This window comes from Perna viridis, chromosome 5 (assembly GCF_037379345.1).
Source record: "Perna viridis isolate PV_CMFRI_1.1 ecotype Kerala chromosome 5, ASM3737934v1, whole genome shotgun sequence".
Classification (NCBI taxonomy): domain Eukaryota; kingdom Metazoa; phylum Mollusca; class Bivalvia; order Mytilida; family Mytilidae; genus Perna; species Perna viridis.
The window spans coordinates 48459494-48474725 of record NC_142449.1 but is presented as its reverse complement, the minus strand read 5'-3'; the positions used below and the strand labels follow the sequence as shown (position 1 = coordinate 48474725).

At 32.9% G+C, this 15232-nt stretch overlaps 1 protein-coding gene and 1 pseudogene across 1 annotated transcript; both read right to left on the bottom strand.

Moving 5' to 3' along the window:
• Positions 1 to 1435: 1435 nt before the first annotated feature.
• LOC148618047 (uncharacterized) lies at positions 1436 to 4646 on the bottom strand (annotated as a pseudogene).
• Positions 3332 to 15220, bottom strand: LOC148618046 (nuclear envelope phosphatase-regulatory subunit 1-like). The gene is made up of 6 exons (XM_088585889.1): positions 15124 to 15220; positions 11441 to 11512; positions 10204 to 10277; positions 9337 to 9446; positions 7451 to 7505; positions 3332 to 4829 (listed from the first exon to the last, which is right to left on the bottom strand). Exons 1-6 carry the CDS (start codon positions 15143 to 15145, stop codon positions 4791 to 4793), a joined length of 372 nt encoding a protein of 123 aa, XP_088442015.1. The 5' UTR covers positions 15146 to 15220; the 3' UTR covers positions 3332 to 4790.
• Between the last annotated feature and the right edge of the window lie 12 nt (positions 15221 to 15232).

The following is a 15232-nucleotide window of genomic DNA, read 5'->3' as shown; positions in this document are numbered from 1 at the left end:
GTTTGTTAGGCTGTTGGGTAACTTTTATAGTGTCGGCTAGATTTTTTATTTGGTTTGAAGTGACAGCTAGACTGTTTCTTAGGTTTTCGGTGTCAGCTAGACTCTTGGTTTCCAGTGTCTGCTAGACCGTTTGTTTGGTTTGGTTTTCCTTGTCTGCTATTTTGTTGGTTGGGTTTGCCCTGTCTACTGGGCCATAGACTTGGTTTCCCCGTCCACCAGGCTGTTCATTTGGTTTCCCCAACAAGTTAGCTATTTTTTATGAATACTCCTGTGAAAAAATGCTACAAAAATCTATTTCAGACAGACAGATGACGGTACTGAGGAACAGTTTACTCCCTAGTCCTTCAGTGAATTGGAATAATTAAGTCTACCTATTTGGCAACATACACATCAGATATGATAAGCCGCAGCTTAAAATCCAGTCTTTTAAATCAAAGCTTTATAATTAATGGTCACCAGATTCTGTCAACAAAAATATGAAATAGATCTTACAAGTACACATGTACCTAAAATGCATATTTTATCCGAGTGATTCCTTTATTAAATAGAGCCACTTTAGTCATATATCCAATCACAAGACTATCATTTAATTGACATATAAGGGTACACTGATGCCAATAATGTTCTTACTCACTATAACGTTATCTAAAGAAAATAATGTGTTATGAAAAATGTGTGTATTGAAGAGAGGTTGACCTCTTCAGCTTTCATTTTTAGGGTTGTAGGACTTGAGATGCCAGTGCTATTTTAACACACTTCTTGCATCTATAGATTCATAAAAAAAGGATGAATGGGGAAAATTTTCAGATCCAATTCATGGCAGTCAATAGTTGCTCAAACAAGAACCATTAGTAGACCATCATTCCATCTTTTTAAATTGACCAAACTATTACACAAAGTGTTCCCATCCTAAAATGAATTTATTGTGCATCTCCTAAGTCCTTGATAATACATGTAGTAAGTTTTAAGTAAGTTAAGAAATTAATACATGTAAGAAAGTATTTATCTTTGAGTCTAAATGCATGTACATTTCTTGTTGATTGTTAAAGTAAGATCGCTTGCAATACATGTATGTTAATCTAAAAAATTGCTTTAAGTAATTAAAACAGATTCATGTATGTGTATATGAATTTGTACTAAGTACCACAATAGTTGGATGGAGATATACTGGGTAAACAAACTAGACTTATCAACATACCATTCCGAATTAAATTTTCAATTTAATTAAACAAAAATAATAAAATCACTAAACTAAAGTTTATTAACATACGTTAGACAGTACAACACATGTTACAATAAAGTCTTATTCTATCAATACTAATTTGGAAAACCTGGAGACTGACAGCTGCTCACTTGGAAACATAATAAACTTTTAGAGTTTACAGAAAATAATGAACTTCTAGAGTTATCCCCCTTATACCATAAAATCATTAAGAAAGAACTTTTTTTTGGGGGGGGGGATTACATATAAATATTAGCATATATTTGAATGAAATGGCCAAATACAGATGTGAAACAACTGTAGCCCCAAGTAAGGGAATCCTTTGTTGTCAGTATAATTTTTTAGTTAGTAAAAGCAAACTGTCTTTGAGCCTGTTGAATTATTCTACTTGAAGTATGAATGTATCTAGTGTAACAATCAGAGGACCACCTACCCAAGGTTTGGATTAAATAACCTTGCTTCATGAGCTGATGTAGCAGCCCCAATTCTAAAAGAATGACCATTATAAAGTTCACTATTGAAACGGAATTTGGACATAAGGCTTTTAATATGAAATATGAAAATCTGTCTAATTAAAGGAAGACCCTCTGAGGTAACAAAAAATGCATCATTAGTACATACAATGGATTGCTTTAATATATGGTAACTTGCCATTGCCCTGACTGGACAAACGGTGTGCCTTGTACTAAACAAAGGGATAGTTATACCTTGTCTGAAAGGATCAATTTTAGACTGTTTAAGTCTTATAAAAACACATTTTTCTGTTATTTGTACATCATCTTGGCACAAATTGACCTCTGGGTCGAACTGAGTTGAAACAGTAAATTTACCACATCGTAGAAACCCAAAAAAGGCTGCCACACATGCAGCTGTTAACATAGTGCTATTAAAATGACCAAATACACCTGTTTGAAGCAAAAGACATTTTTGCATTAAAATTGTCATAGTAATAAGTAACCTGGTCCGTTTCATAGTAGGCTCTTGTTTTCTTTTAAGCCCATTAGAGATAGACTTTAAACCTTCAAGTTTTTCTCCATATTTCTTTAAAGGATTAATGCCAGTTTGTTTCAGATAGTAAAACTGAATGCCCAAGAGATAAAGTTGAATAGTTTGAATGTTTCAACTGTTTCAATTCATCACAGTATGCCATAAACTTGATTAATAAGCTTTCTGAAACAGAAGGAATGATATTCAATTTCCAAGTTTCTCCACTTAATAACAGAAACTTAACAAACGAATCAATGCCTGTTTTGTAAATGGATTTTGATTTCTCAGAGATTGAAGAGTCTCATAAAGTGTTCACTGCATGTTCCCATCCTAAAATGAGTTTTTCAACTCATACAAAAATAGATGAATTTAGTAGCTAAAATTACTACTTTATCAAATATATTTGAAAAAGAAAACCATGTTTTATTCCCAGCAGTGAATTTTCACAGATATTTTAATGCATATTTAAGTATACATTGTATAATTTTTATTTTGTGTAAACTTTTCCTTAACAACATTAATGATTCTCGCAGGATGTAGTTGACCTTTTCTAACTATTCACATTTTCTTATGGTTTGACATTCTAATGTTAAGATTTAACTTCAAAATAAAACTGCATCTATTCTAAATTGACTTCACATGGGGAATACAGGTATTTGATGTAATAGGTTGTCAAGGTAACTAAAATACAACTATTACTGGTCTCTTAATGAGTGAATCTGGGTTATTGTATTGAAGTCATAGCAAGAATAACAGCATTCCAAGCAAAATTCATTCAAATGTAATTTTCATGCCAAAAAAATAAAAAAACAAACAAATTTTAAGACTATATAGTATGGAAAGTATTAAATTTCTCTGTGAAGTTTTCTGTCATTTTACATTTTCCAAGTTTTCTACAGATTTGATGGGAGAAGCCAATTCTTCTTCTGCCTATTCTTGATTTAAACTATTTATACATTGTCTATGGCAAAGTTAAGATTTTAACAAGCTTGTTTAAGTCTGCATGTTGAAATTCTTAAATTTACCATAGACAGTGGATAAATAAAATAAACACTCATTACCAAAGGAGAATCTTTATTTCAGCACAAACTGAGGAGTCATTCAAGGCATAAAATACATAAATATCTTCACATAAAAATTTATTGAACATAATGTTTGATTTGACAATGCAATATCATTAGACACAACATACAGACATCCTTCATAGAAATATTCTTATTGGAATAGCATGAGACACAATCAGTCTGTACCAAAAAATCAGTCAGTGTTTATTATAGTAATTATCTTAGTGCATCAACCATTTTATTGTCAAGGGGAGACTGGGACTTAATGTAGTCTCTAGCCCCAAAACCCCAAAACTTACTTCTGTCTGTGAAGATTCTTGACTGTTTGTGACAACATCACTTTCAAGGGCTTTGTTTGGAGCTACCATTGAAGTCAAGAATATTCTCAGACTTAGGTATTTTTGAAGTTTTGAGGCACTCAGGCCTGGCTCTGCTGATAAAATTTTTTTTCCTGCTTGTGCAAATTTTCTTGCTAACCAAATATCTCAAGCTCCCTAGCTAATAAAAATGGCTGGTGCCTTGTCATTCAGTTAAATTAACAGCATCGTTAAAGTACATGATACACCGTCCCGAGTTTGAGTGATCAAAAGTCCCATAAAATAGAAAACAATGAAAAATGTATAGTGTTGTTTTGGTGCTGCCTGCCCTGTGGTGTAAGGATCTCCTCATGGTTCATAGAAGACCCATGCAGGTTGTCTTGACATATTCACCATTTCCATTCTTGTTATATTGAGTAAAAAATTATCAAAATGAATCAATGCAGTTATTGTACATGCTGTGGAGGGCCATACAGCGAGATATCATATAAAGTTCGACAAAAGAACGGCATATAAGAAAATAAAAAAAAAAACTGTCAAAATTTACATTAGTTGTAGACAGAGCAATATATTGAGAGTTTATACAGTAACAAAGTATGAAGGAAATGAGGTAAAATTTTTGGTTGATGGCTCTAATTCAAGGGATAGACTGGAATATAAAGTAAAAAGAATAATTCTGAAGACGATACTAACCATAATAAGATTCAGGCAAGATCAAATCTAATAAATACTAAGAAGTTATTTGTAATCTTGTATTTTTAAAAATGTAAAAGTTCAAAAAGTGGATATAGAATGAATAACAAGAGAATAATGAAATATGGACAGATGGGGTGATTCATATATACCCTCCCAAACTTTGTGGGAGTATAACAAGATATGTGGACAGACAGATAGACAAAGACATTCTTGTGTATATCCTGAAAGCATCTAACCTTCAACAGTACACCTCAGACTAAATGGCATGCTCTCGAAAAGTTCACCAAGATCTACAAAACAACTAACACATGACTTTCTCACTGATAACATACACAAAAACTGCCAAATGGGAGGTATCATCTTGTAGCCACTAATAACAAGCATCAATTCATCATCATTATACCTCAAATTTACATTGCAACAGTCAGTGGACCAGGAATGGTGCTTAATATCACAGATGCTTCATACTTCTACGTCCAGTCGAAGCTCTACGACATGCTCACGTCATAACGAAGGCCTTGGTTTCAATATCAGTTTACCAGTCTGAAATTAAAAATAAAAGTTATTTGTCAATGGACCCTTTCCTTACATGGCATTATGATCATTTGCACAGATGCCCACACACACTTATAAAGGTTTACAATGTATTATTGTGGGTCATAAAGACTTAAAAAAGCCATAAAGAAACATAGCTAAAATAAATATCTAAATGAGAAAGATATGAATCACCATGTGTAGCACATCATGAAATATATTTTAAAGAAGACAGTCAAAAGAGTGGTCTATAGGAATTTAACCTACAACCTTAAAACCACTTTGACAGGAAGTGACCTGCTGGGCAAATACCAAACTGAACATTAGTTTCAAATTTATGGTGTATTGGTACTCAGAATTACTGAAAAATATTCTTTTTTTTCCCCAATCTTTATCTGTCGTATTTGTCAGTTAGCAAGTCAAATGTTCCTACATTTAGCCAGCACTCCACAGTATTGTAGAACTGCCTAATTTTGGTCTTGTAATCTGATGCTTTGTAACATTTATCACTTTAAAAAATTGTCAAGCATCTGTAAATCTATATGTCTAGAAATAGCTCAAGCCAAGGTCATCAGGATGCAGTAAAAATTTTCTGGGAAAAAATTACCCACAGCATATAGGGTTACCATAGAAACCATGCAAAAATATGCGAAAATTTGCAAAAAAAGTTCATAAAATCAGGTTTAAAAATATCAAATTTCCCGCAAAATATCTGAAATTTTTATTTCAATCCCTGAAACTGTTCAAACTTTTCCCTTCAAAAACCCCTTCCTCATATGGGCATCGCCGGTTAGATTTTGAGCTATTTCACTTTGTAATCCACTTATTAAATTTAGCATGGTAAAAAATTGACTTACTTTCACTTTCACAATGAAGTCAAATTGTCATTGAAAAAAAGCCCCTTCAACATTGAAAATATATAAAACATTGCACAATACTTTTAAAAGTCCCCTTTTTTCAGAAAATGTTTTATCAACAATAGATTCTTCATTTTTAATCACTATAGCAACCACCGGTTTCCATTTATGTCATTTTTCATCCCTAGCCAAAAGTGTGAAACTAAACTAAACTGTGGAGTGCTGGCTTAGATATCTCACTGAAAGTGAAGTGAAAGAAACTCTCCGCAAAGGAGGTGTAGAAAACATGTTACCACGAAAATTTCAACCATCAAGACAATGTACACACTTTGAGGGCTGGAATAACACTTGACCTGGTTAGTAATGCACTGCTTTGTTGTTGTGTCGCTAATGTTTAGACATAAAGGGAATATGTGAGATTTCCTATAACACTTGCAGTGCATCTGCATTAAAAGTTCATTCAATCACTTCCAATATACATACATCATATCTGACAAACATCACTTCTGCAAGAATCATTTTGAACCATTCACATTTCATAGCATCTACATATATAGGAAGTTACTGACACTTCGTCCCAATAATAGTCTTTGTTTCTAAGCATTTACATATACAGGTCCCTGTGCAGGTTCGGGTGGTAAAAGAATAGGCCTGCAGCAGCGCTAAGCTTGTCGTATAAGGCGACTAAATAGTGCCCAGAACCTTAGCCGGGGGCTAGGGCGCTCTGCCCACAGAGCAACTGGGATGTGTGCCCCAGGTGGTTGAATGGGGTACCCCTGGCGTGTTACATGCTGGGGTTGTCAGGCTATCATATGGAAAACCTGACCGCAAACCATAGTGTGCACCGTGTTGGGAGAGATGCCACGTTCCTCACATGTTAAAGAACCCTGCTGTGGTATTCTCCCGGAGTAAGAACCATAGGGCTCCGCCACGGGAAGCTAAATTGCCCGACTATACCCACCTCTCCCCATTTCCAATGGCAATCAAAATTTGTCGATCCCATTGTCCTTGTGTCCCATCCCTTTTTCATTTCATCATCATTTCATGTTCATTTTGTCATCAATTTCATGTTCATCGCCTGAATATAGCTGAAATATTGCTGCTCGGATGTTAAACCCCAACAAACAAAACATATACAGGAATTTACTGACGCTTCAGCCCCATAATAGTCTGTTTCCAAGCATCTACATATACAGGAAGTTGCTGACACTTCGTCCCTGTAACGGTCTTTGTTTCTAAGCATCTACATATATAGGAAGTTACTGACACTTCGTCCCTGTAACGGTCTTTGTTTCTAAGCAACTACATATACAGGAACTAACTGACACTTCTTCCCTGTAACAGTCTTTGTTTCTAAGCATCTACATATATAGGAAGTTATTGACACTTTGTCCCCGTAACAATTTTGTTTTTTAAGCAACTACATAAAAAGGAAGTTACTGACATCTTGTCCCCATAACGGACTTTTATTCAATGACTAAAGTAATTAATGTGTATCAGAGGTTTCATTAAGAAACGGCTACTGTCAAAATGTAGACAGTTCAAAAAGTGGAAATGGATGGTTCAAATCACAATGGGTCCCATTCCCCCTTTGATACATTTTGAAGGTGTAGACAGTCTATTTTCTCTATCAAACCTGTTCACTGAAAGATAATGAAAGCCTTGGTGTATTGCATCAAATTGAAAGTAATGAAAGAAAATGTATATTTATTGTATTGTACAGAAAGCATACAACCTAAATAAGACCTGAAATAACAATCAAAGTAAACTTACATCATCACAAGACATGTTGAAATCTGCTAAAACTTGTCTACATCTAGATGCTATACTGTTCAAGTTAAGAAAGTAATTTGTTTCTGCAAACCATTGTGAAAGCTATTATATTTATTAAAACCTTATTATTGTAAAAAAAAAAGCTATCAAGATGTTGTCTGTTCACTAAATATTTATATAATATATATCTGCGAGTTGAGATAGCAGTTTACAGACCAGAAAAGATATAAGTGTCACTTCAAGTGAAATTTCATTTTACAATACTAATCTACAATAATGTTCTGTTAGTGATAAAAAAAAATAACCTAGAATTAAATGAGTTGCTAGTGCAGAGAAAACCATAGGGGAATGGTATGGAAAACTTTTAAATCTTGTACACTGTAACACATAGAAATGCTATTTACATATAAGATCATATGAAAAACATGTTTACTACAGTGAAACCATTCTAATCCAAACATTGAATAAACCAACATTCCTACAGGTACATACCTTCTGATGTCCTTTTATATCAGTTTCAATACATGCCTTAACCGAACACATCTCTCCTAAAAGCGGTTTGGTTTTGACAGTATTTGATATTGTCACGTACATCTTCATGATCTAATTCTTCAGTCATGAACATTTGGAAAACATATGAAAAACTGTTGTGACAATTACACCTGTTTACTAGTAAGTCAGATAGAGATCATGAAAACAAAGAAAATCTTAAACAAGTATAGCAAGTAATTCCTCACACAGGGTCCAAATGTACACTCCAGGGTAGAGCAAGTTTCAATAAACTCAAAAGACCACAATAAAGTATCAGGTAAAGGGTTTGAAGGTACAGAACCTATTTAAATTTAATTTCTAAAGTCCTAGGTCAGAAATTGAGGATTTGGACCTCTGACCACCATTAATTTCCATGTCTGGTCTTTTGATTTCTGCTAGAATCTTGGTTCCCTTGACAACTCTTTGAATACCTGCATGAAAACACAGAAATACTGTCTTTTGATGTGTATAATGCAGAGACATAAAAATCCTATCCAGAGCATGAGGGTGTAGTGCATCAATATATGAAAATTGGTCACAAAATGAAAGATTTTCATAAGAGAGAAAAGAAATAGCACAATGTAAACAAACAAACAGGACGTGAAATGTTACTTACAGAAAGTCTTTCTAATCATCAAATATTTTTTTTAAGTATTGAATTTTAAATGATATTTTCTTTAAATCATGTTTTAATGTCTTAACTTAATAACATGTTTCAGACAAGGGTTGTACAATATTTCCTTCTAATAAAACACAGTTAGAGATTAAAATGAAACAACTAAAATCCAAAAATTAACTAAGTCCTTTTTTTGCCAAACCCTCCTTATTAAATGCTTTTGCAGCTAAAAATGAGTATTTTGAAACTTATTTTGATAATTTCTAACAATTTTCTTCCTTAAAAGTATGTTTTAAAATAGAAAAATCATGAAATTTGAGTGACAATCAAAAACTGGAAATGTCTGATTTTCATGACTTTTGTTTCATAAGCCATTGCATACATCCTGTGGAAATTTTATCATGCTTCCAAATAAAAAAATATCCAATTTATGATCTCCTGATATTTACATGATGTTTTAGTGTGAATATTTCTTTCCTTCACATTTTTGTTGAAAATACCACATGAAAGTAAAGAAATTGACCAATTAAGTGCAAAATATCAATCTTACAATATTCTACTGAAATCCATGTCTAAAAAACTGTTTTTCACATTTTGACCTTCAAAATAGCACTGTGTTAAATATATAAATGTGTATAATACACACCAAAATATATATAAAGTTATACCTAAATTACACTTCCAGCAAAAAAATCTGACGATTTAGATACTTTATACTTATTAATTATGTAAAGGATACATGGATGGTGCTACAACTCTTTTATGGATTCCGCATAAGAACAACATCAGTAATATAACACAGCTAACGGTGAAGAACGGGTGGTTTAATAGGGATGTTGACAGAGAAACCTGCAAATAAAAATAAAGATATATGCTATTCTGAAATATAGCTTGAAATGAATTATTTCATACCAGTAACCAAATGATTTCTGAAATTACACCACTGATGGATCCAAGGGGAGGGTGCTTAATATGCTTGAAAAGGTCGGTTGATGGTAAATAATAAATTGCAAATCACTATAGACAGCCCCTCCAACTTTTCTTGATTTTCTGGGTCTGCCACTGAACAAGATTTTACTTACAATGTACATTTTATATCTCATCAATATAAACAACCAAGGCATACATTTAAATAAGAAAATCTTAAAAGAAGCTCTGTGAGGCTCAGCTTAATCCATCTTCATATATTCAGCCGCAACAAGCAAATTCATGCTTAAAACATTAAACTATTTATTTGTACTTCATCCCCCTCTCCCCCCCCCTCCAAAAAAAAAAATAAAAAGAAAACAGTCATGTAGTAACTTCAGCTTATAGTGTTGAATCTCCTTTATTATGTTATGTAAAACAAAGAACTGAGACCTCGTGAAGAAAATTAAACTCTGAGTGAATAAAAAAAAGTTTAAACAAAAATAAAGATCTAAAAATCAATGGTTGAAAAATTATACAAATTAACCCAATATTATCAAAACATCTCTATCAAGCTATCAAAAAATGAATGATGGTATTTGGTTTTTAAACAGGATTATATCTGTGTGTTAATTTTAAGGCCTTATTCATTATATACAGAGGGTATGTCATAAACCAATGGATTTTAAAATGAACTAACCTTAGTTGTGTATGGATCAAGAAGCCACGTCCCAGCACCAACAGCCGTGCATACAGATATAACGATTAGTACCACTGAAAAATACAAAAATAATCATTGTTACTCACACCAATTCTTATAAAAGAATTGTGTTTTGGTGTCCAATACAACCTTCATAGAATTTACTACAAAGATTTTTTTGGATATAAACTTGAGTTCAAATTTGAAAGTAGCGAAGAGGGTAAAAAATCATATGCATCAGCAGTGTGACTTTTGCAATCACCCAAAAAAGTTCAAACAATCACTTTCAAATTAAATATGACATTTCCAAAAGAGCAATATCAGCAATTCTTCTAGTAAAACCCCCTAAATATTTCTGATGCTTTGTTCCTTTTAAGTTTTTTTCATATTATAGATTTATTCAGTATCTGATTCTGATTTCACACATATTTATTTCCAAAATGACATATGAAAGATACTAGAATACCAGAAAACCACTAGTGACATAAAATAACATACACAACATGAATGCTTTGATTATTATTTTACTGACATCTCTAGTGTATTTTACACACGAAATATCTCATTACTCATTCACTTTTGTTTCTTGTTATTTTGTGTAATTCATGTTCTCTGTGTGTCTACTTGTTGTCTCTGTCTATTTTCTATGTCTACTTGTTGTCCCTGTATTTGTTTTTTTTTTATTAGCTTCTAATTCTGGCTCCTTGATTTCCCTTTAACACTTTGAATTTATTTTAGAAAATTCTTGCTATATAGGTATATTAATAATAATTAAATTACTGCTACATCATTAAGAATGTTAAATTTGATATTTTTAAAAAGAACATAATATTGTGAAAGTACATTGTATGTTTATTCGTGAATATCAATTTTCGTGGATTGCAGACAAATCATTGGTTCGCGGATTCTTATATTTGTGGTTTGACATTTACCACAGTACAAATAAATGGAAAATACGTATTTGGTTTTGAATTCAGTTTCATGGTTTGAATCAAAAATGAAATCCACGAAAATTATTACCCAACGAATATAAGTACTTTCTTCACAGTATTGATTTGCTGCTAGGTCCTAAATTCTTACATTCTGCAAAAAAAAACAACACAAACCTGTTAATCAATCATGTACACAGATGTCTAAAATAGTTCTTGAAATATTTGTTTTTTGATACATATATTTTATTCATATCTAATATTCATGTAAATGTAGATATTGAATGTAAAAGAGATCATAAACTTACTTCTCCATAGCCTTGCTGTTGGCTGCACCTTATCAATCACTTCAGTCAATCTTCTTTCAAATGCTTTCAAATCTGAAATTTTGTTTTAAGTATGACAACAAAAAAAATTGTTTTTAAATATAGAATAGAATTTTAGATATTTACCAAGACCTCAGAAATTATCACAAAAGTTCAACTTAATGTAAATATGTACAAATTGGTCGGGGAATTTACTACATGTACGAAGAAATCAGCCTAATAATAACAAGAGGACCCCAGGAGCCTGAATTGCTTACCTTGTTAAATTTTGCCTTTCAAGGGCAATAAATTTAACAAGGAGTTGTCCAACAATTTTGACTCAAGAAGACTTTGGTAGGATTTTTCATAAGGAACATTTCACCAATTGAAAGTTTCTTTTTTCTATCCTAGTTTACAAGATATTGCTAAAAACTAGAAAGAAAAATCATTTTTCACCTTTTACTGGCAATAACTCTTACAAGGAGTTGTCTGATAACTTTGATCTCTGGAGACTTTTGTAGGCCTCAAAATAAGGATCAATTCAGCGATTGAAAGAATTTGGCTATACCTAATGCTTTTGGAGATGGATGTGGAAAAACTACTGCCTGACCCCTTTGTTCTATTTTTAGTAACAACAGCCAAGATTTTGGAGGAATCAAATATCCACACATCAGTTCTATGCAGGATACCCCCAGTAATATTCATAACAAGTTTGGTTCCCATTGGTCAAGTAATGTCAGAGAAGGTTTTTCTTAAAGAAATCAGCCCTGGTGAAATCATTTTTAAACCTGTCAAACATTTTGTCCGGCAACCTAACAAAATCTGCTGGACCGAAATCATCTCTCTGATCCAATTTAAATTTGCCTTGATTCGGACACCATCTTTAAACCAGAAGTTCCGGTTGAGGTGTAAACAAAATGTATCAGACATTTGGTCCAGAAATCACACAACTTTTACTGGACCAGCAGCTAAAAGTACCGGTCATGTCTGACGGTCAGATGAATTTCACCATGACTGACAAATAACATTAAAAATAGCAAAAAATGTTGAAAAAGGGCATCAACATAATTGCTTAACAGATTAAACCCAAAATTTTAATACGGATAGATCTTATTATGCTAAACACAGAATTTGGCTTAACCTAATGGTTTTTGAGATGTACATTTGTATCCGAAAAACTTCTGTCTGACCCTTAAGTTCTATTTTCAGTAAAAGCTGCTATGTTTCTTGTCAGATTAAAAATCCCCGCATCAGTTCAATGCAGAATACTCTAAGGAAAATTCATACAAGTTTGATTCAAATTGGTCAAGTGGTTTCATAGGAAAAGATATTTGAAAGTAATAACATTAAAAATACATGTAGCCAAAAAACATTGAAAGAGTAATCAAGGGAAACAGGACAATAGCTCCTACTTAATATATTTAAACAAAAATTGGACCACAGATAGAACTCATTATTCTGAACACTTTTACCCTGAAAAATTATGTTAAACCTAATGGTTTTGGATGTATATGTGAAAAACCCTTATGTTCCAATGTTCAAGTAGTTTCAGAGGAGAAGAGTTTAAAAATTTTTTAAAGGCAACAGACGATGACGATAAACTACAAGTGATGGCAATAGCTCACATGGCCTTTGGCCAGGTGAGCTAATTAAAAAGGTATCCAGATGCAAAAAAAAAATATCCTAATGAAAATCAGGGTTGCTGGTTGTTGCAGTAGTACATGAAAATGCAGCAATATGAAAGCATCCATCATGTATTTCTCAGAGGAATGTGTAGTGTTTGTGTGACAATTGATTAATAAGCAGAACCAAACAGATCCCTGATTTGTACTAATCCTGACAGCCTGAGACAATTCTTATTGTGCTAGCTCACAGAAGAAACAGGTCCCAAGTAAGCATGCCACCCCACTCTTGACACATTAACCAGTGTTACCCAATTCCCTTATTTGCTTTTGTTACTTTGTATGTATGATTTTAGTTACTTTACATTCTTAGTTGTGTAAGCCTGTTTTCCATGTCTGGTCTTTGTCCCTGGATTACATTCTTTTGATTACCGCTATAACCTTGTCCTTGGTTCCCTTGATCATTACCCTTAAAAATGAGTGTTAAGTGGAGAAGTGATCACCAATTTTCAATGCGAGTTAGAAACACATACAGCTGGAATCATGTAAACTATGCTGCTGGGAAAGTGGTTTACTAATCCAATCCACTACTTTAAATTTTAATACAGTCGACTCCACTTAATTGCATATCGCTTAATTGCTTATTTCGGTTATTATTATTAGGTAATTTTCTCCTGCACAAAACCATTTCCTATTATTCTATTAGGGAAAAAATCGCTTATTTGCATAGGCCTTGCAGGTGCATTTCGGTTTATTGCATAGAGAATTTTGCCTCATCCAGGTAAAGACAGGTTTTCCCAAATTCTATTTTAAGCCTTCGGGTCATAAATATGTCAATCATATTTATTGTTGTAAAAACTAGATTATCATCAATCAGGAGGTGTTAATAATGGATTAAAAAATCATGGACATAAAAGACAATATAAATGATTTCTAGTTACATTAAAATAAACAAGCATCTAGGTGAACAATGACTTCTGACGACATGCCGAACATCACCGTATGATGCGGCTTGAGGTTCGGCTTGGAGTATTTTTTGTCCCTATTTAAATTCTTCCGACTACAAATGATTATCAATGTAAATTTAATTTTCTTTAATGAGCTGAACAGTTTTGAGTGAGCTTGGGTTACTAGGCATAAATATCATACGAAAATTAAAAGTCATTCATTCAGTAAAATGTCTAATGAAATTCAACTACCCTAAGGTGCCCCATACTATCCACTCTTCATAGGAATACATCGAGGTCAATGACGCGTACAATACACAACTATCAGTGTACAATGAACAGAGGAATAAAAACACACAGACCATTTCAAAAGCCCAAAAACTGCAAACATTGATGAATATTACACTGAATCCTGCCTGAAATATGAAATATGGGATTTGCTTTCGTAGAAAGGTCAGGAAATTACTTGACTATTTATAGATGAGAAACACGTGGTTTTACTTATAAATACACACAGCATAAAGAAGGTCAATAAACAAGACAAACACAATATATATTATTATTTATTGATAAAAGAACAATACAATGAGAAGGTCTATAACAATTAAATACCAGATCAGAAATGTTGAACAGTGATATCCCTGGTTGATCCACAGTATCGTCGTCTTACCTGAACTCGCACTTCCGGTAAAATCGTAATTTCGGTTATAAGAATAGCCCAGTTATTTGCATAATTTTTACTGGCAAATAGGCTATGCAATTTAGCGGAATCTACTGTACAACCCAAAGTAGTTCTTTAACATAAAACCATGCATTTTATGTTTATCTTTCATGTTTTCAGCAGATATTTTCATTTTTTGTTTATAGTGATCATTGCTTTTGGAATGAAAAAAAAACTTTCAACCTATAAATGATAAAAATGCGTGGTTTTATGTTATAGAACTAAACCCAAAGCAGTGTAAGTTGTCATGCCAGTACTAGATAATATCAATTGACAAAATAACATGCCCTTTCCCTTTCTTCTGACCTATTTTGTAAATAAGAGATATATATGACATTCAATGTGTTAGTTCAAAGAAGATTTTTCCTATAACAAATAGTGTTAAAGCAATAATACCCTCAGTTTGCTCAGCTGACATCTCAACCACTTTCGGCTTCGCCGGTGCAAATGTAAGAATAACTTTGATTGGTCGAATTGATTGAATGTAACCAATTATTTTGCAGCT